This window comes from Ochotona curzoniae, unplaced genomic scaffold (genome assembly GCF_017591425.1).
Source record: "Ochotona curzoniae isolate NIBS_2020 unplaced genomic scaffold, NIBS_Ocur_1.0 contig_883, whole genome shotgun sequence".
Lineage (NCBI taxonomy): Eukaryota > Metazoa > Chordata > Mammalia > Lagomorpha > Ochotonidae > Ochotona > Ochotona curzoniae.
The window spans coordinates 21185163-21211405 of NW_024466599.1; the positions used below are offsets into that span (position 1 = coordinate 21185163).

General features: G+C 51.1%; 1 protein-coding gene across 3 annotated transcripts in view; it reads left to right on the top strand.

Annotated features, from left to right (window-relative positions):
• Positions 1-9625: 9625 nt before the first annotated feature.
• LBH (LBH regulator of WNT signaling pathway) overlaps positions 9626-26243 on the top strand; it is a 30811-nt gene continuing 14193 nt past the window's right edge. Inside the window, exons 1-2 of one of the 3 annotated variants that reach the window (XM_040993020.1) lie at positions 9626-9697; positions 17338-17440. In XM_040993020.1, the coding sequence (XP_040848954.1) occupies positions 17363-17440 (78 nt within the window). In that variant the 5' untranslated portion in view covers positions 9626-9697; positions 17338-17362. Of the gene's footprint in view, positions 9698-9742; positions 9958-14616; positions 14845-17337; positions 17441-26243 lie in introns of those variants that run through there. The other 2 variants (XM_040993019.1, XM_040993018.1) reach the window with 2 other exon arrangements.

A 26243-nucleotide genomic window follows, 5' to 3' on the forward strand; every position in this document is an offset into this window, starting at 1 on the left:
GGCAGCCAGTGCTGAGGGTTGGGAAAGAGCGGGCAAATCATGCGGTCTCATTCAGTGTTGCTGGAGCTGTAAGTTGATCCAAGCAATCCAGAGAGCTATTTGGCAATGACTAGCGATGTTGCAGGTGATCGTGTCCAGAAATTCCTGTCCTAGGCATAGAGTCAAGAAGACATGTATTAAGATGTTCACGGCAGCACAGGAACTGCTTGAATATCCATCAACAAGAGACTGGAGACCTAAATTGCATTGTACTGAAACAATGGAATACAACCCAGCATATGTCAGTCTAGATTACCATCTCACAAATGCAATGCTGTGGGAGAAGCACGTTGCAGCAAATGACAATACCATGTACATAAATACATTATATAGTGATTATATACTATTATACAGTGCTGTAAAAGGTTATAGCACTATATACATCAAGTTTTAAAAGCTTGCATCATACTTTATCATGTTTGCGGATACATAAAAGTGTAGTACAAATATAGAAATGTGCGTGAGTGTGATGAACACTGAATTCAAAACAATGTGCAGCCCTGGGAAATGAGGGGAGAGAGTGAGGAGTGCAGAGGGCAATTCAGTTGTATTTCTAATATTTACTTTCTTTGAAATAAAAAGACATGAAGCAAATAAGGCATGAAGCAAATGAGGCAGTATGTTAATATTTGTGGAAGTGATGTGGCTATCATTAATGCTGCCCACTAAGTGTTCTGGCTCTCTGCCTTTGGGACCCATGGAGAAATGCTTCCCCACGCACTTAAAAGTGAAGGAAGACCTGGAAACTGGCTCCAGCCCACAGCCTGTGAGTGGAAGGGTCTTGAGTTTCTGACCTTATGAGCTGATACCCAACTGGACATCCCAAGAGATGAAGTTTCTTCCTGCCTGCTCTCAGAGTCAGTGTGGTACCCCAGGGCCAGCCACCAGGGACAAGAGAAGGAGAGAGGCACCTTGTGGCTTTCGGTCATGAAGATGTGGGGGTTGTCAGTGAATACACAACCAAGTCTACCCTGATGGATACAGCTGGGCAGTGGGTCCATAGGTGTTCCACATGCTGAAATAGCACCCAAAAGTCCCTTGAACATACTTTGTTTTTTAACAATTATTTTCACTGTATTTAAAATAGATACCAGAGAGTTTCTATTTGCTGGTTCACTCCTCAAATGCCCACAGAGGCTGAGGTGTTCTGTATTGGATTGGGTTATCCTATCTTCCAGTTTGTGGCACCTTATCTCTGCTGTCTTTTGGAAAGGCCCTTTCCTAGTGCAACACTCTGTTTCCTCTCTAAGTAGCCCCACAGGAGGGGATGGGAGCGTTGTGCACCTGCAGAGACCACTTGGTAAGGGCAGAGTGAAGGGCAACTCCCCCAGCCGAGTCCAGGCTTCCTCCTGGGCGATCGGCCAAGCCTACAGCATGTGCCATCAAGCCTGGGGGCCAGGAACCCAGGGAGAAAGCCCTAGCTCGGCTCCAGAGAAATGTAAACAAGAATCTTGAAGAATGCAACTCTTGCTGACTCCTTGGATAGCTTTGGGAAAGAATTTCAGCCTTTGATGTCGTGGGCAGCACCTGTTGTCCATCTCTACTGACCCGTGACTGTTTTTACCCAGCCTGAGTTGACCAGGAAAAATGTCAGAAAACTTTCCCAGTGCTCCTGGCATCCAGGTTCCTTTCCAGGGTTGTCTGCAAACCCCACTCCCCATTCCACCCCCACCCCACCCCTAAACCCTTTTCTCTCCTTCTACTCTGGGTGTAGGTGGGGGAGGGGCAGAGCTGGGAGCATAGGAAGGTAAACTTGGTCCTCAGCGAGTTGTGTTGCAAATGCTGCAGAGACACACACAGTGCCTGGAAGTGACCGCGAAATGTGATGCAGCTGAGAAGTTCCGTGGAAAGAATGACATCATAGCCAACCACTCCCCCCACCCCACCTTTTTTCCAGTAGGAGTGAGAAATAAATAGACTGACACATTTTCCAGTCAGGGAGGGATTCTGGAGGGTAAGTTTAACTTGGCATAGGAGTCCAGGTGGGGCTCTGCTTGCCCGGTAAACAAGAAACTTGCAATCTCCCCGGAGCCTTGGCCACTGAGCAGGTGACCCAGGGAGGCAGGTGAGTAGGGCGCCTGGGGCTGGCCCGAGCTACAGCAGAGCCAGCCCAACCCAGAGTGCTCTGTGAAAGGTAAACATTGCTCTCATTGGAAGTGATGGTTGCATGGACTGTCAGTGGCTTGCCAAGAGAAATGCCACCAACTTCATCAGACCCAAAATGAGTTGTTCTTAGACTGAAGCATGCTACTGGTCATTGGGGGAGTCCCACTCAAGAGCAGACAGGTTTAGATGGCAAGAAATGGCCTCTTAAATAAGTTGCCAAGTTGCCAGCCAGGCTGCTGCTGGGGCTGACCTCGGAGTCAGCATAGCCTTAATGCTGCCACGATGGTCTTCATTTTGCCCAAATAGTTGCCATGTAAAGAGCACCGAGGTTGGCCCCAGGAGTTGTGCCAGGTGGTCCCTGTAGTGACTGTTTTTTAACTCTTCCTACCAACCCTGCAAGGTGGGTGTGACTATCCCTGCCCACCCCTTGACAGATGAGGACGATGAAGCTGAGAGGGTTTCATTCATGCTTTAGACATGCCACTTGCAAGAGACTTCATTGCGCTTTCCCCGCCCCCTTCCCAAGGATCTGAAATAACCCCAAGACAAAGGGTAATAAACCCCTGTGGTGGAGACGGGCGTTGTCCGCCTGCGGCCATCAGCTCCCTTGCCAACTGGGAATGAGTAATTTCTTTTAGACAGACACACAAGGGCCAAGCACAGGAATCGGGCTCATGGCAATCAGTGTCGGGGCTTTGGAAAGCCCCAGCTTCCAAAGAGCCCTTCTAACAGAAAGAGGGACAGGGCTGGTTTTCCAATTGTGCAGTGTTAGTGCTGGTTCACCCCTAGGATATGCAGCTGGGGAAAATTCTTCATTCCAGGAGGATCTGCTTTGATGTGTCAGGTTGGAAAGAATGTCTCATAAAGGACCTTCAGGATTGCAGAATAGCCATTAAAAGGGAAAAAAAAAAAAAAAAAAGACCAGCGTGTGGAAATTCTAACTGCACAGATCCACCTGGAGATGTTCAAATACCTGGAGGACTTGTGAGGTGCCCTTGCAATGCCCAGGTAGCTTCCAGGAATAAACTTGCATCATGTCTGGGTCACAAGAAGTCAGGCGGCCCAGCTGGTTGATCCTGCCCCACCCTATAGGCAGGAGGAAGTAGGAGTAATGCAAGCCTGTCCCAGGTACGGACCTGTGGCGCAATGGATAATGTAAGCCTGTCCCAACAGGCCCTCTGAAAATGTGAATTTTGGTGGCCGTCCAGCATGAGCTACATCCATGGCAGCTCTAAGGCATGGCCAGAATTTGCTGTGGGTGGGGAGACCTTGCCTGGCCCTCCTAGAAGGTCCACAACCCCTCTCTCTCCAGGAAGTTGCATCCCAGAAGAACTCAAAGGAACAAAAGACAAACCAAAGGACCCCCCCAAGGAGGACCCATTTCATCATGTTTTTCTTGCATGACATTAGGCCAGAAAGTATTTGTGTTTACAAAAACCTTCATAGAATATACCAAGGTTCAATAACCTAAGACTATAGGCATGGAGGAGAAGCAGAAGGTGAGCGAGGATGAATCTCAGTGGGGTTGCCACTTTATTGCATGCCATGAATGCCTGTGCTCTCAAATAAGGCATCCCGGAGCCAGAGTCGGCCTTTCTGATAGATAAAGCAACCTCTAGGAGAGTTCAAGAATAGCCATTTCCAAGATTTATATTCACTCCCAACGGCGGGATGCCCAGGGGATCTCATAGGGAATTAGAAGCAAGAATTGGGCTGTCTACAGTAAAACTTGTACAGGGTTTCCTAGTGTGTAGGACCCTAAAGCAGGCAGATGGCTGTGCCAATGCGGGGCCTGCACTGATGGAAGTGAGGAAGGAAGATTCCAGAATGAACCCTGCTGGGCTGGCTTAATCTCAGGACAGAAGAACTGTTTTGGGAATCTGACAGTCCCTGGCTGTTTGGAAATCAGAATTCACTCTTCCACCTTCCTCTACACCCTTTCACACATCCAAGGTCTTGTGTCGGCCTTGTTTTACTCAGTGTTTTGTGGAAGTGAGAATCCAGAGCTCCCAGCAAAGCTGCAGACAGAAGAAGCAGGAAGACGATGGCTAGCCCAGCCACAGGCCAGGAGCCAGAACCTAAATCAAGCTGAGATCCAGGACCCACAAAGAGCAAGTGCTGGTCTTGGCTTCACCATGCACAACTGTTCAAACTTGAGAAGGCAACTCGTTCTTCATGAACCTTCCTTCTGCTATCTATAACGTGCAGCAGGCAGATTCGTGTGCAGTGGCTCTTTGCCCCAAGGACTCCTTCAGCTGCCATGCTTTGCAATGCCCTGAAAACCACAGAGGGGTCACTGGAGCAGGTTGCAACCTACAAAGGTCTGTGGAAGACAAGAAAAATGACCCCAATTCCCCTTCAAGGAAAGGGCAGCTGCAGGCACGGAGGTGGCAAGCTGTCTCCAACAGTCAGCTCTTTCCAGGGAGCCGACAGCCCATGCTGTGGATCAGGTGAAGCCAGGGCACAGACGCCATGGTGCCTTGTCCCTGCACAGGCCACTCTGATGCGTCATATTTTCCCCAACTTTCCCTTAGGGTTGGCCAAGATGGGTTGAGCGTGCATCTCAGTGGGACTTCTTTTGTGACCAATCTGCCATTCTGTGCCTCTGATCTTCGTCCTGGGATTAAGCCAGCCCAGCAGGAATCATTCTAGAGACTTCTATCATTGCTGTGGTAGAGTGGGCATTGACTGAAACAGTATTGGAAGTATTACAGGGAACCTCCTATGGGTTTTGCAGTAGGGCTGTTGCTGATTGAAGAAGGCCCTCTGTGACATTCCGCTGTGTCTTATTCTCTCTGTTTTCCAAGCTCTGTTTCAGCCTCGGCTTCTGCAGAACCCACTCTACCCTGGAGGCCAAGCCGGGGACACAGAGACTCACTATGCCTGTGACTTTGACAGCTGAGCCCTGGCCAGCCTGAACCCAAGAGCTCCAGGAAGAGCTAGCAAGGATGGTATGGCCACTCTGGCAGCCCCAGCAGCCGTTCTGTGGGTGGCGTGGCAGCACCATGTCTAAAGCAGGCATGCCCTTCGTCGCCCCTCCTGACTGCTTTTCCAGTAGATGATGCCAGCTTCTCAGCCTTTTCCAACTCCCTCTCCCTCTGCTTCCACATCCCAACAGCAGTGCTGAGTCCTGACACTTTGCCTTGGAGTCGCCTCTTGCCTGCCTCTCACACTCTGCTGGTGTGGGCCCTTGCAGTGCTCTTCCGGTGGCTTCTTCCCCCTTTGTGTCATGATCAGCTCTGTTCCAGCCACCATGATGCCCCTTGCCATTCTCCAGGGAAAGATATGCCACAGACATGACCACTCTTCACACCTGCTCGCTGGGGTTCCGGGGTTGCGGGGGAGGGGAAGGGGAGACTGGCTGGTGCGTATGAGATACACCCACACACAAACACGTGGTGCTCAGGCAATGGGAACTGGATTTTTCTTTCTATTTGGATGGAGGACAGTGTCTTTTTCCCAGCTTAAACCCAGAAAGCAGAGCCACAGCCCAAGCACTAAGTCACACTGGTGTACTGGTGTGCTGTGCTTGTGTGGACATGTGGAGGTTCCAGGAACAAAAGAACTTAGATGACTTGCTGGCGCTCCAAATTATTTCTTAATGTTCCTAATGAACAAACAGTTGCCAGATTCTAAAGGAAGTGCCTGGGCCGCTAATTTTTTTCTTTTTTTTTTTTAAATTAATTTATTTTTGGGTCTAGCGCGATAGCATAGTGGTTAAAGTCCTTGCCTTGAACCCGCTGGGATTCCATATGGGCACTTGTTCTAAACCTGGCGGCCCTGCTTTCCATCAGCTCCCTGCTTGTGGTCTGGGAAAGCAGTTGAGGACAGCCCAAACTTTGGGACCGTGTGGGAGACCTGGAGAAAGCTCCTGGCTCCTGGCTTCAGATTGACTCAGCCTCCAGCTGTTGTGGCCATTTGGGGAGTAATCCAGCAGACGGAAGATCTTTGTCTCTGTCTTTCTTGCTCTCTGTGAATTTGCCTTTCAAAAAAAAAAAAAAAAACACTTAAACGTATAGCATACCAGACATCTCTTAGCTGGTGTGTGGTCATTAGTGCTTGTGTCTCTTCTTTTTAGGTGCAGAATAATGCCAGCATTGTAGGAGGGCGTGGGGGGGCGCTGAGAGGAGGGCAGCAGGATGAGAGCCCCGCTGGGGAGGGGCTGAGGAGACCGGAAGCATCCTTCTGGAAGTCAAATGGCCTGACTTTTTGATTGGTGCACTTCAACCCCACCCCCCACCCCCAGGTGAAAGAGAAGGTGGCTAGGAGTGAGAAACTGGAAAATTCAAACACACAGAAGAGGCGATAGGGGCTTCTAGCGATAACATCAGGGCATGGAAAACAGCCCTGAGGCATCACCTTGCAGCTTTCTGCCTTTCTTTTCCCAGGAGAGGACCTGGAGGAGAATGAACAAGAAAGCTGGGCTCTTAGTTGGGAGTGCAAGGTGGCCCTGTGGTGGCCTTGCCTCTTGATTCACCCCCAGCCAACACATACTCAAGGTCAGCGCAGAAGGTGTGGCTAGCCCCCTCTTCTGGTTCTCAGTAGCATTGCTGGCTCTGTCCCAGCCAGAGCTGAGCCACTGTGCCTGCTTCCTGGGCTCTGAAACCAGCGTGGGAGCCTCTGCCGCCCCAGCCGTGCTCCCTTGAGGGTGTGAAAAGGCACCTGCTGCTTCTCACTGCTTGGCTCTGACCCAAGCTCACACACGGCACTTGTATATGAGGTCAGGGCCACCTCTTTTTGCCTCACACCTGATGGGGTGTTAGCTGCCCAGGACACTACTCCAAAGAGTCCTCTTCGGTTAAAGCTCTGTCCTTTCTTAGTAAAAAGGGTGAAAGGAGGAAAAACGCCAGTGCAGACCCTTTTAACTTCTTCCCACTGACCACTGGATCCATTAAAATGCTTCTGTCAAGGCCATGGTTGTGGCACTGTGGGTTAAGCCATCATCTGCCATGCATGCTGGATCCTGAATCTGCATGTCAGTTCATGTCCTGGCTGCACAGCTTCTGATCTAGCCCCCTACCAATGCACCTGAAGGGCTGATGATGATGGTCCAAGTACATGCAGAGCAGGATGGAGTTCTATGCTTCTGGTCCAGCCCTGCCCATTGTGGCCATTTGGAACATGAACCAGAAGATAGAACATCTCTCTCTCTCTCTCTCTCCTCACTCTATTTCCATATAAATCAAACTGCCTTTCAAGTAAATCAAACATATCTTAGGAACAAATGCTTTGCCACAGTGACGATTGGGCCAAAGGCTCCATTCAGATTCAGCTAGAAGAAAACTATAATGAGCAAGGATTGTCACCCCGCACCTGTGCCCGCTGCTGCCCCGCAGCCTAGCCCTTCTGAGGCACTCTCTCCTTTTTCCATCTCCCCGAGGGAGGCTTTCTCTGCCCATCAGTGGCCATCCTGCATCCGTCTCCACTGGCCAAGCTGAAAGGCCTGTAAGGCGGTGCCCACTTTTCATTCCCACAATAGTGTGAATCTGTCTGCAGGATCAAGTTCTCCTGTCTGACAGCTGTCTGAACAGCAGGGGGAAGCAGGGTGGACATCTCCATGGGAAGGAAGAGGGCGGTTTGGGCCCTGGAAATGGGGGTAGGAGGATGTATGTACTGAAGGGAACCTTGGGAGTTGGGGGTGTCTGTACTGAAGGGAACCTTGGGAGTTGGGGGTGTCTGTACTGAAGGGAACCTTGGGAGTTGGGGGTGTCTGCACTGAAGAGAGTGTTGGGACTTGGGGGATGTATGCACTGAAGGGAACCTTGGGATTTGGGGGTGTCTGCACCGAAGGGAGCTTGGGGAGTTGGGGGCATGGTTTCTGTACTGAAGGGAGCCTTGCGCTGCCTGAGCTGGGCTTGGAGATGTTTGCTCAGACCTGTGAAACCAGTGGGGATGGAGAAGAAGCTACTTGTCTCAGCAAACTGAATTTGACCTACTTAACACTTTTGCAGAGGCCCCTCCTGCCTAGAGGGGAAATGCTGATATTAGCTCAAGTTAAGCAGAGGTGAGGGAAACTGCAGATATTTGGCCAAGGGAAGTGGCAGTTGTTTTTTTTCTTTTTTTCCTCTTTCTGCTAGAAATTCTGTTTTCCATCCCTTCCTTTAAAAATTAATTGCTTATTTATCTGAGAAGTAGAGACACAGAGAGTGAGATGTTCCATTCATTGACTCAGTCCCCAAGTACCTGCCAACAGGTAGGAGAACTGGGCCTGCTGGAAGCCAGGAACCCAGAGCGCATCAGGTTTACCATACCAGTGGCAGAAACCCAGTGACTGGAACCATCACTGCTGCCTGCTGCTAGTGCCTAGGTCAGCAGGAAGCTGGAGCTGCGTGTCAGACATGGGGTCCTCAGCTCTGGCTCTCTGGCATCTCAACAGATGACTCAGCCACTAAGCTAACTGCCTGCCTCCTTCTGATCCCTCCTGCAGAAAACAAGGCCCTTGGCCCACAGTCCTTCCACTTGGAGTCATGGGAGGCTCCATTGCTTCTTCCCAAGATCTACCTCCTCCTTTTCTCTCACACAGTCCGAGCTTGCCTCAGCAAGTTTGTACCCCCGGGCCTTTGCTTTTGCTGTTCTTCCTGGCAGAATAGCCATTCTCTGGTTTCTTCTCATCCTTTGTGGGCAGTTCCATAGTCTACTTTTCTCTTCAGCTTTCCTGTTCCTTCCACAGATGCCTTGGAAGTGTGCCATGCATTCTTCCAAGTGGTGAGAACATGGCAGTACACAATACACACACACACACAACACCCCACACTCTCTTGGCTGGGCCCTTTCTAAGCCTCTGCCCAGATCAGAACTAACCCTCTCCCCACCCACAGGCATAGTTTTCTGCTACAGTGGCTGGTATTGGAGGGGGTTGGCGATTCAGTCCTCTGTCTTCCTGGTGCCTGACACTATGCCAAATATTGGAGACAGCCCCTCAGTTCCTTCTTAGAGGAGTTTGAAAGTAACCAACCCCGTAGGCACGCTGGGCCTAGGACACTTACCTGTATGCTGCACACTCCACCTGCATAGCAGGTGTACCGTTTCTCCTGCACCTGAGACGATTCTTCAGCATTCACTAAAACCAGTTAGGGAGTTCACCTGAAAGCTGCTTTGGCCAGAAGCACACACTGGGATCGTGCACAATGTGCCCCTCAGTCTAAGGGGGAAGGGACGCTCTGCTAAGGCAATTCTATAGGAACAACACTCCACCTCCCCACCGTATGGCACTTAGTAGGGTCTAGTGACTATTTGGATTGTCCCTGTAGGGAAGGAAGGCACACCAGGGACCCAGCCATCTGATCCCAAGGGTGTGAAGTACACCAGGGGCTCCAGTGAGCAGGTGCCGGCTCGGGTTACCAGCTGGGGAGCCGGCTGAGATGCCCCAGGAGCAGCAGTGCTCTGGAACATAACACACCACTTGCTCCTCCAAGGAGGGGCAGTGGGTGTGTGAAATCAGCAGGGACCGCTGGAGGAAGCTAGCTGACATCCTGTCTACAGAAAAGAAAACTGAAAGCGTCTTTCTTCATGAACATCAGTCGTGTTTTCCTCTTTTTCCGTAACGGCACAGGTATGCTGGCATTTCCTGGATACAGGGGTGCGGGTAAAAAGGGGAGATACAGACGGCATGGTCTGACGGGTGTTGGCACAGCCTTGTGATCCTTGCTCTCCTCTCATCCTGGCAAGTCCTGAGCCCCTTCAAGGAGCACTCTGCCATCTGATCAGCGTCCTGTGACAGGAAGCTCTCCTTCCTGGCTGTTGGAGCGCATTCCTATGTGGATGTGGAGAGCGAGCCAGTGAGCGAGATAGAACCAGAGCCAGCCCAGGAATGTGAGTATTTCCTTAATTGGACATGAGAGCCTTGAACTGATTCCAGTTGGAGTGTTTTCTTTTAGGGCTGGGACCCCAAAGATTCCAGAGTTTTCTTTCTCTGAAAAATCTCTTTGGTTCAAAGGCCCCTTGGTAGAAGTAAAGCAAAAGCCAGGGATGAATCTCCTTGATATTTGGGATGGCAAGAGTTCAGGGGCTGCCAGCTGGCTACAGGCTGCTTCTGGGGGGAGTGAAGGTGGATGGTCCTCCAGAGACAGTCCACTGACCTTCGCAGGATGCCCAGGCTTGTGTGTTAGTCTGTGGAGCCCTCATGCAAAATGCTATTTCTTTGAGTATTTAGAGAATTAGATTTCTCTCGGCTGCACTGGCACCCCAAATCCTGGAGAAAGAGGTTCCTAGGGCCTGCTATGATTGCTTGAAGAGTCTCAGACAGGCAGATCAAGCAACAAACAGCAGTGTCAGTCAAAGACTGCAGTGTTTGGTCTGGCTAGCTCAAGTTGCCTCCTGTTGTTGCCTGCTAATTCCTTTAGAACTAGGGCCTGTTCCCACCCTCACGTCCGACTCAGTCACCAGCTGCCTAATCTCTGGCTGGGCACTTCTAAGGAACTAAGTCACAGAGGTGACAGGGGACACGCTAGGACATTGAGAGTACATTAGTGGCTGCCAAGCAGGGCACCCCTAATTGCCCCTGAAACCTGCTCCTGAATAGCTATAAGTGTCACTCAAGGGACTCCAGGGGGAAAATTGGAGGGGGGCGTGACTGAAATAAGTAAAAAAACTGCAGCGGATGCCATCCATTCTGCCAACCCCCGCTTTCCCCCAAGTACCTGAAAAACAAGCCCTGGGGCTGCTCCGTGCTTTCCAATGCACCGAGTGTTTTCATAACATCATCTCATTTCATCCTCACCTCAACCCACACACATTCTGGCCTTTCAGATTTCTAATGTAGTCAAATGAGTTTCACCAAAAAATTGGCTAGAAACTCCCCATCTCCTACTCACTTTCTTCTTTTTTTTTTTTAAGCTCAAATCTTTTACATGCTATCTTTAAGAAGCTCCCAGATTCCCAGGGTGCAAAATATGTTTATTCTACCAGTTCTCCCTTATACAATGGACATCTGGCATCTTGGTCTTTGCTAACAGAACCAACTGTTGCATTTGGTTCATAATCTAGCTGCGAAACCAACCAAAGCCACAGAAGCCATGATAAGGCTGGTATTGTGGGAGAGGACAGAGGTTTTGGGAGCAGGAAACCCCAAAGTCAAATTGTGGTTCAAGCCATTTGAGAACCATGTGGCCATGGCCAAATTTCTGACCCTCTCCCCCTGTGATGTGGTGCCGATAGAAGCCCGTGTCTTAAAAGGACCTGGATGTAAGCACAGCTCAGCAGATGTTGTCTCTTCACGTACCGTTTTCCTCCCCCAGGGCAGATAGTGACATTGTCAAGCCCCTTACAGTGAACAGAAATTTGCGGCTTCACTGCTACTAGGCAAACGGCATGCAACGCTGTCTTTTTGCAAGCCAAAGAGTGGGAAAATGTAGACACGCTCTGCCAAACTGCTTTGGGTAGAGACTTCTTAAAAGTAGGTGCATAATAAACTGCATGCTCTGCATACCATGGCACAGTTGCAGCTGAGATAACTAGTAAGATCTCAAGTTCATTATCTTTATCCGTTTTAATATATATATACATATATATATTTGAGGTGGAAGAGAGAAGGAGCTGGGCAACTGGACTTAAGTAATGTTAGGAAACAAGGCAATTCCGACTTTATCGGGATTTTTTAAAAAGCAGAATTGTAACTCAATCCTGAAGCCCCTCAGGATATTGTGGGAGGAGGTGGGGAGAGCAGAGGACTCTAACTAGGTGCTAGGGTCGCAGATCTGAAAGTAGCAGATGCTCAATAACTGTTGGTGAGGACTTGGGCAGGTTAGAGTCCCAGTCTTGGGTTTGATCTTTGCTGCTGACTCCTTGGCAATTACAGCTTAAGAGGTAGTGTTCTTGAGTGGATAGAAGGTCCTTGTTCAGGTCCCATCTCCACCAGCTAATAGCCCATCGATCTCGGACATCTAACCTCTTTCCTGTCTTCTCACCTGTAAGATGAGAAGACTGGATGAGGTGATTTGGAAGGTCTCTTTCAGCTCTAAGGTTCTGGGGTTCTAAGCAACTTTATTCACAGGTGTTTCTTCTTTTATACTAAGGCAATGGGGAATGGAAGCTCATTGTGAAGAGCCTGCCATGTCCAGGTTAACATACTGGGCATCGCCAGAGATAGCAAAGAAATGCAGCAAGACAGAACAATGCAACAAAGTGGGATGCTGACTCTGCCCAGCCCATTCGCTTTCTAGCTCAGTGACCTAGCTCAGGTCCCCTAATTTATTTCAGCCTCAGTTTGCACACCTGTCAGCTGGGGACCATACATGGAACTTTGTTAATCTTATCATGTTCTTTTGAAAGCCAAGGTCATAGAAACCCTTTTAAAATCTGCCAAGATATTTTATCATGTAGTAGCATTGTTGCCAAATGGCATCCTTATTAGGATGGCATCAGAGTTTGGTGGCGTGCCTCCTGCATTTTCAGATGAATGAAAGTCACTCTAGTTCCTGTACAGACTCAGCCTTGCAGTCTCAGCCCAAGGCTGATCTTGATGTCCTGACAGAAGTGAAAGTTAGCCAAAATGGATGTCCACACACATTTGCCAAAGAGAGCCTTTACAGAATGACCTTCCCTTGCTCCAGGGTAGGGGTCACATAAGTGCTGGTGAGGACCTTAGCTCTCACTCTTCTCCAAACCAGGGCCCTGTTGACATTCAGGTAGGAGTGTGTGTGTGTGTGTGTGTGTGTGTATGTGTGTGTATGCTCACATGCGCACACACCTGTGGGACGGCACCTGTGGGATGGCGGGGGTGAAGGGAGAAAGGCCAGGCAGCGGACACCATTCATTCAGATTTTGCAAGTTTCACAGTGCCCTCCTCACCGGTGAGTGAAGCAGGCATGTTGTGACAGCCTTTCATTGCAGTCCTAGCTGGAGATCAGAGGTGGCTCCTCCGGAGTGTTGGCACAAGGTTTCGCCCTGATGGCCCTGGGGGCCTGGCTCACGCCTCCTTCTTGGAGGGCCCTGGAAAGTCCCAGCCAGCAAACCAGCCCTCCCGGTCCTGGCTTCTCTGTTGGCTGCCAGGATAATTTGTCACACCCAACCCAGGTAGTGGCTAAGCTTCCTGGGCCTGAGCAGAGGGCACCAACGGGCCCTCCGGCAGCAGGAGCAGCCTAGCACCACCTCCAGAGGAACAGGGCATCCGGCCCACCGCCCAGCACAAATCTGCTTCTGGTTTAGGGAGGACTCCTAACTCCCTCAGGCAGAGGGGTCAGCTAGGGGCTTGTGAGGAAGCACTGGTTTTGCTCCACTTGAATAGAGGGATGATTGACAATCACAAACACCACTGTAAGTAAATAATCTTTATCAGTTTTTTTTATTTGGAACAGTTGGGGTAGTGGGTAGATCTGATATCATCAGGAGGGTCTCTTCCCTCTTATGAACCTGTCACTGTTGTTGATCCCTTCCCATTAATTCTAGCATCTTTTCGCCACACTTTGAAGCACATACACATGGCTTCAGTGTACACCCTGTCTTGCTTTCAAAGAACCGACTGTCTTCAAAGCAGATTTAATATCGCCTAGTGGTTGATACCAGCCCCCTTCCCTGGCTCCTGGCGTCACTGAAGCCGAGGCCACCCACTGGCCCAGCCAAGCTCCCCGCAGCCTGGCTCAGTGGACTGCGCCGCTCCACCGCCTGGACAGACCCGGAGCTGCAGGGCCTGAGCAGTGAGTGTGGGGAAGCGTGCGGCCCCAGCTCTTTTGCTGCGGCTGTCACAGCAGCGCAAGCCCCCCGCTCCATGCAGCTCTGGGCGCCGGGGCTTGCTTGGTGTGTTGGAGTGTGTGCATGTCCAGCGGGGGGAGGGGGAATCCTAATACGGCAACACATCCCTTCTCTTGCGACGCTAGACCTCCACGGACCTCAGGGCAGATTAGCCCCTCGCGCGCCAACGCGACCCCGCGTGCGCTCCGGCCTCGGCCCCGCGCCTGTCCTGCCTTCCCAGCGCTCTTCTCCAGCGGTGCCTGCTTAACGCGAGGCTAGCCCACAGGAGAAGGGACCCCCCACCCCCATCCCTCCAGGGCGCTGCGGGCAAGCTAGCCGGGGAGAAATCTCTTTAGGGAGATAGACGCAGAAGACGGGGCCCGAGGGACCCGCCGGGTCGGCGAGAGCGAGCTGGGACTGGATAAACTGCGCCCTAGCCGGCGGCCTGCCCAGCAAGCCCAAGCCGGTGGCCTTTGAGGGCCCCGGCAGTGGGGGGACGGGGAGTGTGCGGGGACGTGCTGCAGGCGCCACGCTGACATTGAACTCCAGCCCAGGGCGTGCGGGCTTGCGGGTGTGCGGGTGTGCGCGTGCGAGTCGCGCGGAGGGGCCGGGAGTTGCGGCAAAGCACGGCCCTGGGGAAGGCCGAGCCGAGCGCGCCCCCGCGCCGCCGCCCGCTGCAGCTGCGAGCGCCAAAGCCATTCATGATTTTGGTGACGTTATTCCAGGAGTGGGCGAGGGGGAGGGACCTCTCGAAGCTACGCTCCGCCCCCTCTGCTATAAATGCTGCCTCCCCGGCTCTTTGTGGGGCCGGGATCGCGGTGGCGAGCGGGGCGCTCCGTGTGCTCCTCCGACGCCGCTGGCAGTGGGGCTGTCTCGAGACGGGCGGACCCACTTGGCGTCCGACACCTCCCTCGGCCGCCTGCTGCTGCACCCGTGTCCTCCTTTCCCCGGACACAGGGATCATTTTTCCATCACGAGGGCGTGGGTCAGCCTCCCCTAGGACTTCATGTCTGTATATTTCCCCATTCACTGGTGAGTACCCCGCGCCCGCCCGTCTGGTTGCCGTGCGTGGCTCAGGGGCGAGTGTAGCAGGGGGTGTGCGCCTGAGCGCTAAACCCGCAACCAGAGCCCGTGCAGGAGTCAAAGTCAAGGTTGTGAGGGTGGTGGGGTGGGAGGAGGTGGCTGTGAGAGCATCCAGACAAAGGAAGTGAACTCGGAGCCCTGGCTGAAGTGACCGCCAGAAGGTGTAGGGGGGGTGTGTGTGTGTGTGTGTGTGTGTGTGTGTGTGTGTGTGTGTGTGTGTGTGTGTGTGTGTGTGTGTGTGTGTGTGTGTGTGTGTGTGTGTGTGTGTGTGTCTTGCTGCTGGTATTGGTGGCGTCCAGCCAGGGGTCGCGTCGGAGACCCCTCTGCGGAGAGCTGCGGGAGGCGCGCGCCCCGCCTGGCGCAGGGGGGCTGCTGCTCTCCCGGGCCCCTCCCCTTTTTCTTTTTGTTTGCAAGCGCGTCTCGGCGTCGAGGCTGCAGCCGGGCTGAGCTGGTGTAAGCCGCCGCTTTTGCACAGCTCGGGGCAGAAGCTCTCTCTCCACCCATAAGCCCACTGAAACCACCAGCAGCAGCACCTGACGCCGCACGCTTCCGACCCCTGGCCTCTCTGTAGCCAAAGCCCCCAAGCCCTTTAGTGCCGGCCCCCGGGGTGGGCCAGGAGCCGCCTGGCTGGGGGCGGGCGGTGGAGGTTTGCCCCCGCCAGGGAAGGATGCGGAGAGAGGCCCTCCCCCGCCCCTCACGGCCGGTTCTCACGCGCCGGCTGCCTCTTCCTTCCTGCGCTGGGGTTAGGGAGGAGATGGGGTGGTGGGGTGGAGGTGGGAGAAGATCGGGGTGGTGAGAGTCCGTGGCCTCGGAGTGTGCCCAAGGGTACGGGCGTGGACAGTCAGGCCCGCAGGCACCCGGGGAGGGGAAGCTGGGGCTCCAGCCTTGGGCGGCAACCGCTAAGTTCACGCTTTTCTTTTCGCTTCAACTTTTCATGACCTGCGCCAAAGGCCGCCAGATCAGGGACCGAGCTCCACTAAGCAGGCCTTCCTCTTCTGGGGTCTTCCTCCCGAGGGTTGGGGACGGCTTGGGACGAAACTATAAGATTGGGAGTTTGGGCTACTGACGCTCTGCTTGTCCGGAAGTGCAGCATCCTGCCCTGGTCTCCCACCTCTGTCCCAGTCCCAGCTCCTGCGCAGCGTGCCCACATAAAACTCCCCTCCCCATGTGTGTAAACAGCCAGGTGCCCTGTGCCCGACGCTTGCAGCCTCTTGGCAGCATTTCCAAAGTGGCATTGGGGGGCTCATCAAGGATAAAATCCCTTGTGAAATTAAGGCTAGGGTTACTTTATTGGTGAGCAGTTCATCCTTTGCACTCTTTCCCTCTAGCCATTAGCCCTTACCTCACCTGGGAGACACACTTCATTAACATCCCAGTAATGTACAAAACCAGGGCAGCTGTGACTCGGAAGAGAGGACCACTAGGTTCAACACCACTAGGCTCTTGAGGCGGCAGAGCCTGGACCAGAGCCTACAGAGCTGGCTCCAAACCCAATGCCATTTCTGGAAACCTGGTGGCCCTGTTCCCTTAGACACAGCCCTTCCACCACCTGAGCTGTCTTTCCACACATGCACAGTGGTGAAAATGCTGGTCTTGTGCAGCGGGGGGCCTGGGTTTGCTCTGTGTGCTTAGTATTCTGCATACAGGGTCCTGTGTGTGTGCAGGGCTGAGGCATGGAGAATGGGACATTTGTATCCTGCCCAGAGATTAAAAAACACTTCCACATGTCAGCCATTGGTGGGCCAGCGCAGCCCCTCTGGAAATTTCCTTTGCAATCAGAGTCTGGGTATCCTTAAGGCTTTTTTAATCCTGGGGATGTTTTTCAAGCTGTGAGCTTGCAGCTGCTGTGGCTTGGGCTGGAGAAGGGGGTTGGATGACAGATGTGAGGTTGGCAGAAAAGCTGACCCCTTGGGGCTCTAAGTGGGACAGTTTGCCAAAAGGAGCACCAGAAAGCTGAAAAGAAACCTAGGAAGGAGTGGGGGAATTGGGGCTGGGATCTTTGTTTCCCTGAGGCTGCCCTGTTACCATTGTAGTTGTAATTTGTAGTTCCCCTCTGGAAAATTCATGAGGGTGATTTTTATGCACGGGTGGAAGGGTGAGGGGGACCTGGCCGTGTGGGTTTTCATGTGGATGGACAGATCAGCTGCCTGCTTACTGTTTGGGTTTTGGCTGGTGCTGGCTGTCGCTGAAAGGAAACCCAGGGTGATTCTGCAAGCTGGGGTGGGGGAAGATCTGCCAGGGGCAATGGGCTTTGTTATCTTTGAACCGGGTACTGTGGGCTTGCAAGGCACTCCCTCAGAGCTTGTTTTTTATGTGAACACCTCTCATCCTGTTTCCAGACACCCTCCCTTTCCCCCTTGATCTCAAGGCCACAAGTGCACTAGAGAGGAGGAACACAGAGGTGCGAGTGTTTGCTAACTTTAGTTCTGGGTTTCTTGGCAGCCCTGACTATCTGAGATCGGCCGAGATGACCGAGGTGATGATGAGCACCCCATCCATGGAGGAGATTGGCCTCAATCCCCGAAAGGACGGCCTTTCCTATCAGGTAGGTACGGGCAGCCCTCTAACTTGCTGGGGAAGGCTGCTGTGAGGGGAGAATTCTCCCTGGTGCCAATACCTGGCTGGTTGACTCAGTTACTGATAGAACTGTAGATTTGGAAGAGTTGTGTCCCCAGGGGTGCTGTTGCTGGAATCCAGCTTAGAGGCAGACCTAAAGGTCATAAAGACCACAAAAAGAAGCCAACAGACACCTTTGTACCCTTGTCCCAGCATGTTCTCTCTCTGGTGGGGGGGACGGAACACCACCCCTGGCCTCTGGGGCAGTGAACTGCTTTTGGATTTTCAACAAGTGCACCTAGCTAGTAAGTTTGGGGGAGGGAACAGTTTGTTTCAGGGCCAGGGACTGGCTCAGGAGGGACAAAGGAGGTGTGGTGGGTCTGTTCTGCAGACACCAGTTGCATGCCCAAACATGTTGCTCCTTGTTCGTTACCTTATGTACCTTCATGGTAGCTCCTAGAGGGGAATTCCTCTTGCCTTGCTTCAGGAATGTGCAAACAGGTCCAGCCAGGGTCAGTGCCTTGGATCTCCAGTTCTGGAGTCCTGCTCTGCTAATGCATCCTGTGTCTACTGCTTGGACTTGCCATGATGGCTCATACCCCAGAACCAACTATTGCAGGGGCTTGAAAGAAGCAAATAGAAATCTGGAATGGGGAGAGGGTGAACAAAGACAGCCACGGAGAAGGCTTGGGTTGGGGGCCAGACTGCAGGTCTGTGTGGCCCCTTGGTCTTATGTCAGCACCGTCAAGGCCCCTTGCTGCTTGGAGACCAGTACCTTGGCCTGCATGGGATGAGGGACTAAAGGAGAATTCTCTGGTCTGGTTTGGTTTTATGTGCTCCTCCCCCATAGCGGATCTAAGGAGGGCAATTGAGGGCTACACAGCCAGTGGAAAGGTATAGAAGTTTCCTGGCTCACTAGCTGGGCTGTTTTTGGATACCAGTTTCCAAGCCACTGAGTCAGACTGAATCTCTTTGTGGTTACAGGTGAGGTTTCCTTTCAGTTCAGGTTATATTTTCATCACTGAACCTTTCCAGACACAGTCCCTACTCTGTCTTGCATCTGCCTGTTGCATTCTCCCTTCGAACACTTGCTAAACCCAAGTGCCAAACCCAAGTGCCAGGCCCTGCTGGACAGCCTTCTCCAGGCCTTGACTTCCCCAGACCCCGAAGTGTTGAGGCTGGCAGTAGCGATGAAGGCCAAGGTGGGGCTGCATTGGCCAGAGGAGATTGTAGAAGCCACCTCTAGGCTCTGGAGGGGCCTCGGCACAACCTGGGAAAGGACCTCAAATCTGGTGGTGCTGGAGCAAGGGCCCACTTCTCACAGCTTGCGTCCTGCCTGATGGGGACTACTGTGGACTTCCAGTGTCTGCTCTGGAACTTTAGGCCATGCTGGCACACAGGCATGGCGGAAAGGCCTCTGAATGCCTATGACAGCAAAGGGAGAGGTTGTGGCATTAGGCTGAGCAACATTGACTGGGCATTTTCTCTGTTGACCTGCTATGCCAGGCACTGCACTGAGGGTCCAGGACATCCACACAGACACCTGGAACATAGGCAGCCTGGCTGATCGAGGTGAGGGTGATCCAGAGGCTGCAGGCACTGCTGGTGTGGGTGGTGAGAAGACAAGTCAGGTGCCAGCGATAAGGAAGTGACACTGAATCCAGGGACAGATAATAAGGAAGTGACAGGTAGTTCAAGTTTGGGTGATAAGGAAACAACAGTCAGCCTAGGTATGGTTCATCCAGCAGCTATAGTCAATCTAGGTATAGGTGACAGCGAAATGACAATTTCACCATGTATGGAAGACACCAAAGAGACAGTCCAGGTAATTATGGAAGTGACATTCATCCAGGTACAGGTGGTGTGAAAGCTACAGCCACTGCACCAGACATGGGTACTGTAACAGCTACAGTCACTCCAGGGGGCAGCCGATACAGAAACAGTCACCAGCCTAGGCTTGGGCAGCAGCACTGAAATCTGATGGGAATCTGAGAAGGCAACAAGGAGGTCAGAATGGAGTTGGGCTTTGAAAGAAAAGTGAATCTTGTGAGGGCAGTTCTGTCTCTCTCATCATTTTGCTGCACCTTTGGAAATCCCTAGTCCACAGGTACAGGGCTCTGCAACAAGCTGGGCTGACAATGGCCAGATGACAAACACTCTGGGCCCACTCATAGCTACTGCCACGCAATTAAACACTTTCCCAGCAGAGTTCTGGGGCTTGGCCAGGTCAGGCCCTTGGCTGCAGCTTGTCCACCACGCTCGCTGGGGCCTGGCTCAGAGCTGGGGGTAGAGGATGTTGGAGCCGTGTACTTGGCTTTCCTCCTGAGGATAAGAATAGGACGTGGCTTTTACTCAGACCTGCTTTTCCAAGGGCCTGGAGTGGGGAGAAGACATCAATCTTGGCTTGGCAGATGAAGTGCAATCTCAGGCTTATTGTATGACCTTGAATCAAGGTCATCAAATAAGTGGTCCGCTGGATTTCAGCCAAGATGGCGCCACCCTCCAGACCTGCCGAGAAGGAAGCCTTCCTGATTTCTCGGTGCCAGACGTGACCTTTTCTTCCATGCCAGTGGCATTTTGTACTTTCCAGAGATGCCAGGATGGGCTTTGAGCATGTGGGTCTGGCCTTCCCTTCTGCTTGCCCAGGTCCTTGAGGGCAGGAGATGGCTTTGTCACCAACTTGATACCTTCCAACCACTACCATCTTTCTCCCCGACCCTGGCTACCTGTGTACTCTTTCCGGAGCAGATACTTAAGTGAATGGTTGAGTCCCCTGCATCTGAAGCTGCCACCATCACTGCCTGTGGGCCTCCTGAGGAGCCTCTGGCCATGCCTACCAGAGTTACAGGCACATGCCTTTGGGGGAAAAGATTCAGGCAGACCCTATCTTGCCTTGTTTTGTGAGCATGTGCGGAAGTTCACAGAGCCTGCACACCTGGCAAGTCGGTTTAGAATGAGTGAGAGCCAAGTCATTCATTCACTTGGCACGAGGTGTGACACCCTACAGCATGAGCTAATAAGTAGTTCCTAGAAAGTCTGGACAGTTTCAGGTGGGCTGTAGGCATCGACCTGTGGGGAGCTGAGCAGGAGGCTCCCTGAGGACAGCAGCATCCCTGATGAGCACAGCTCCCTTTTCCTGCTGTGTCTGGGGCCTCTGAGGCTCCTTTCCTGTACCTCATTCAAGGAGGCCGCTCAGCTGCCACCTGCCAGAACCTGCTTCCTTCTCGACCCTGATGCCTCCAAGGCTGTGATGCCTGGGAACATTACCCTGCCTGGCTCTCCTCCCACACTGTGCCTGATGTGGCCTGGGCTCTGGATAGGGGACTGGTAGGTTGTCCTGGGAGTTTGCCTGTGGGCATTTATGCGGTGACCAGGTGAGAAGCACTGGAACCCTGACCTGTGCCCCCAGTGCAGCAGAGCACCACACCTTGAGGCTTCACAGCTCTGTCACGCTTGCAAAGCCATGGTTTCCATTTAAACCCACCACTTCTCCAGCATCTGAGCCAGGAGCTGGTAGTTTTCTCCTTCCCACAGCTCCTTAAATTGGCCCACATATGACCCTTCCCAGCATCCTTAGCTCCTATCGGTTGACATTGATCTGTCGGGGCTCTTGGAAGTCAGGGAGCATGCTGCCTAAATCCAGCAGGTGTGATTTCTCCCCACCCCGAAGGGCTGTGGCAGGTGCACGTCCCTGGCTGTCGCCCCCAGGAGGGCCTCCCTGTGTTCTGGAGTGGAGCAGGGCCCTGCTGTGCTGACCTGCCTTTGTTCCACCCTGTTGCTCACCTCTTGCTCTCTAGCAGCCCCAACCATAGCTCCTAGGGTTGGTGTGGTTCACCGGCGGCACCTGCTCTTCAGTCCTGTCTACACTGAGCCAGGCCCCACCCTACTATTCCACCCGTGTCAAATGCATGTGTTGGTGCACTGGGTGGGCTAAGCCCTTGAAACTGTGCCTGCTCAAGGTCCTGCTCCCATTGCTTCTGGGCATAACCGTTACATCTATTTTTTTTTTTTAATTGAAAAGTCAGATATACTGAGAGGAGAGGCAGAGAGGAAGATCTTCGATCTGTTGATTCACTCCCCAAGTGGCCACAACGGCTGGAGTTGCACTGATCCAAAAGCAGGAGCCAGGAACCTCTTCTGGGTCTCCCATGCGGGTGCAGGGTCCCAAGGATTTGAACTGTCCTCCACTGCTTTCCCAGGCCTCAAGCAGGGAGTTGGATGGGAAGCAGGGCTGCTGGGATTAGAACCAGTGCCCATACGGGATCCTAGTGTGTGCAAGGTGAGGATTTAGCCACTAGGCTACCACACCGGGCCCATAACTACTACATTTGTGCTGTCTTCTGCACTCCCCACCCCGGATCTCTGTTGTTCTCTCTCAGGTCCTGCTGAACAGCATGTAAGTCCCCTGGTCACCAGGAAATCATTTGCACAACATGAGTCTTCCAAAGCTGTGCTCATCCCCAGAGAGACATAAAGTTAAAATTCCAAAACACTGGGCAGGCAGGAACTCCACGCTTAGACACGAGATGTTGCTGGAATGGCAGTGAGCGTTGTGTCCCAGATCTACTCCCATCCTGGCTAGAGATCTTAGTTGCTGGCAGCTGGGACCCCAGGGCTCGGATAGGTTCCTCTGAGTGGCCTCAGCCTGCCATGCATGTGTTGTCCTCACTGAGTCCTTCCCCGCTGTGTCCAGATCAAGTCCACTTTGTGTAAGGACCCAGCTCCTTACGCTCCTGCCCTCAGAGCCTGGGCACAAATTCCAGGTTCATAGCAGGATAAGGTCCCCTGAAGGTGTGGGCCTGCAGAGATGCCCCCCACCTCCCCGACCCCCCAAGTCTCAGATCACAACAGCGAGTCTGTGGCCCAGCCAAGGAGAGAACAAGCATTCTTTACTTCCCTAGCCGCTGGCTGCATGCTGGAACCCTACAGCCTGGCCTGCTCTCAAAAGAGCCTGTGTCCAAAAGCCTCCCTCTGCCAGCGGCGGTGTGTGCATCCCAGTGGAGCCTAGGGCAGTGTCTCGGGCTGCTCCTGATGCCTGGGGTGCCCAGCATGGTAGCCTATAAACAGTTGCTTCATGAGCACAACATGATGGAATGGGCCTTGCGTCTCTCCTTTTCCTGCCACAAGAACCATCCTCTTTACCTTGGCAATCCCATAGCGTGGATTTTTATAGGATCAGCATTTACAGTCTCGGGTAGAACGGAGGATAGTACGGTGAGGGAGAGGGATGCGTTTGGGTGGCAAATCTTGTGACTGGAGCCAAGAGCTATTCCTGGGTGTCTGCTGAAGTGTCCTGAAATGCTCTTTCAGCACTGAGTGCTGAAATAATCCTGGGAGGAGATGAAGACAGGCCCTCATTCACACGGGGCTTAGCGAGGCGGGGGCTTCATTCCTTCTCAGCCCAGGCCCTTCACCTTGCTGCTCGCCCTTCCTGTAGCCTCAAGCCTCCCTTGGAAAGATTCTGCACCCGGAAATACACACATAGCATGCCTGCTGCTCCACTCCTTGCCTGGGTTGAGGCCCTTAATGCACAGACTCGTGTTAAAAAAAAAAAATCTGAATTTGTCCCAAGTTTCTGTAAACTGTTGAGAAGCTAGCATTTTCATCTTAAGCATTTTGGCCCTCAGCACCTCCGCCCTGGGCTGCACTGGTCGGTCCTGTCCTTTGTTCATGTCAGGTGGACCATATGGAATGGGCTATGTAGCATTTTGTTGACAGGACTGTCTGTTTGCTTCTTGGTTGGAAGTTTCTTTGGATAGTTTTTAGGAGGGAAGATTCTAGGTCTCTGATATAAGGTAGAGTTGGCCTGAGCAAAGAGGACGTTGTATACGTCCTTCCAGAAGAGGCTTATGTGTAGGCCTTTCTCCTAACTTGATTTGGCAGGGAGGGGTTGTTCTGCCACAGAATTTAAAATAGATGTTGATTTCATCTTACATCTGATTTGGAGAGTTCAAAGCCCTTCGTCCAACTTAAATTTCAGAGATATTCTTGAATATCCTCAATTTTTAAATGTCTGCTCCAGACACAGCGCTCTATGAAAGGTCTTCAAAAAATTCATGGGAAAAGAATGGAATTAGAAGATAAGTTCATTTTAGTGCAAAACGTATTTTCAATCCATGTGTAGTTTTTTTTTTTATTTTTAGAATACACTTCATAATACATTTCTTTGTAAATGCTGTGAAGATTCTTCTTATCTAAGCTGTGCTTTATTTATTTGAGTGGCAGAGAGACACAAAGAGAGAGAGATTGATAGAAAGAGAGCTCCTGTCTGCTGGATCACTCCTGAATTGCCAACAATGGTCAGTGCTGGGCCAGGCCTTAGCTATTGTCCAAGAACTCAGCCCAGATCTGCCCCATGACAGAGCCCCAGCTGCTTCAGCCATTACCTGCTGCCCCTTGGGGTGCCCCTTAGCAGGAAGCTGGAACTGGAAACAGAGCTGGGATTCTGTCTTAGGCACTCTGCTGTGAGAATCAGGCTTCCCATGTGGCAATTCAGCAGTATATCAAATACCTGCCCCTATGTTGTTGTAACTGGGGGAGAATTTTCCTTTCCTTCTTCTCTTTTAATTTTTTTTATGTTCAGTGACAAAAATCTATTATCTTTTTATTTACTTTTTGAAAAAATTTAAAAGTAACATAGCCCATTATCGAATTTCTTTTTTCTTAATTTTTTTTTTTTTAGTTTTTCTTATCTAGCTGTCATAATGTCATCAGGTACACAGCTCACAATGAGTAGTATTAACATCTTTTGTCTTTCTTCTCCAATGCACTCACATTTTTAGGTGGCCAGCATCACACCTCATGGAGTCTGCAGTTTTACTTAACAGCATTTAAGCCAACAGTATCGGGTCATTATAATTCATCTTAAAAATGTTTCTGGGGCAAGCAATATGACACAGTGAGCTTCACTGCTACTTGGATGCATATGTCCCATGTTTGATGTTTTCTGCTAGTTTATACTAGGAAACAGCTGATGATGGGTCAAACACGTGCAGCCATCCGCATGGGAGGTCTGGATGGAGTCGTAGTTCTTGACCCTGACCTTGCCCAGCTACAACTGCTGTAGGCATTTGGGGAGCGAGCAGTGAATGGTAGAACTGTTTTTCTCTTTTTTGCCTTTCAAGTAGAGGAATATAAATAAATATTTTAGAAATACTCCAAAGCTATCATTTCAGTAACAGTAAGGTATTATAAAGTCAAAACCCAATGTATTTCACCATCCTCTAATTGCTAAAATTTGGGGGGTCTTATGTATTTTCTCTTATAAATAATGTGATAGTTTATATGTAATTGTGCATAATTTGTGATGTTTCTTTAGAATCTTAGGAATAGAATTTCTGGGTCAAAATAAGAAAGAGCAAGTGTCTAGGTGTCATATGTTCAGTTTGCTCTTGAGCTTTAGGTAAAAGACTGACAAACATTTACATGTTATTCTTATAGAGAGGATTTTCATTTTTAGTAGAAATTTCGGAAAATGAGAGCAGTACAAAGAGGTTAAAAAAATAGCCGCATTCCTAGCAATGACACATTTTGGCATGTTAAGTTTCACTGTTTTTAATGCAGTTGTATTTAAGGAGTAAAATTGAGATTGCACAGTGTATGCTGTAGCGAATCCTTTTTCACTGAAGATGATGTTGTGACTGCGTTCTTGTCATTTGGTTTTCTGCATAAAATAGCATTTCTTTTGCTATTTGCTATTTACTATGGATGAATATTTAGGTTGTGGAATATTTTGTTCTAACAAATAACACTGCTTTCTGCATAATTTTATGTAAATATCTACCAGGTCTGGCTGTTTCCTTGGAGAAAATTGCTGGAATTATTACTGATTCAAAGATGCTATGAGAATATCAGACCTCTTGATTGTATATTACCTTAAAAACACAAAACATAAATAAAAGAGTTGATCGGAATATGAGCTCCCGGCATTGAAAGCTCTGCCAGACAGAATCTTTGAGGGCTGTGGGCTCCACAGAGGTGGCATAGTGGGGCAGCTTTGGGGGTAGAGTTAGAATAGTGTTTGGTTATCTTGAAGTGTTTAGGAGTTGTGATGTGTTCATTGCTTGCTTGAGCACAATGATCATTACTGATGTTTAACCAGCATCTCAGAATGGCTGATGATCATACTGCAAACCCCTGGGAGATATCTTGGCACACCCTCTGGATGACAAATGTATGTGAGGTGTCGACTACTCTCCTGGTCTCTCATTTTCTTAATGACATTGAAGAACTGTATGACCACTGGTGACCCAGAGACCCAGGAAGGTTGACTAGATAGTAATCCTAGCAACATCTTGGCTTCCTTGGGCTCATGAATATGCAAGGTTGGGGGTGGAGACTATGACCTACCTGCAGTAGAGGGGTGGAGCTGCAAATGTAGACATAAACACCATGGAGGCCTTGGGGTCAGCATCCAAGGGAATCCTATTCAACTGCTTTACTAGAACCTCTGGGGACTTTGCAGCATTAACATCCCAGGCCAGGGTTCCTGCAGGATCCACACATTCCTGGTGGCTGTCAAGTTTAGTTAGGCCTTAACCCAGAAAACTTTTAAAAAGTACTTTTCTACGACCACTACCTATGGCATTGAAATAACATTTCAATTTCTACTGTTCCTATAGTAGAGTTTCAGCTTTAAAGAAACATTTTCAGCTTTAAAAAAACATTTTCAGCCAATGAGGAAAGAAGAAATGCTAGTGGTAAGTGCCTATCCCAGGGAGGATGAGGACTAGCAAATGGATTGAGGATGATTCAGGAAACTTCACTGGCGTTACCCGGTAGGGATTTTTGGT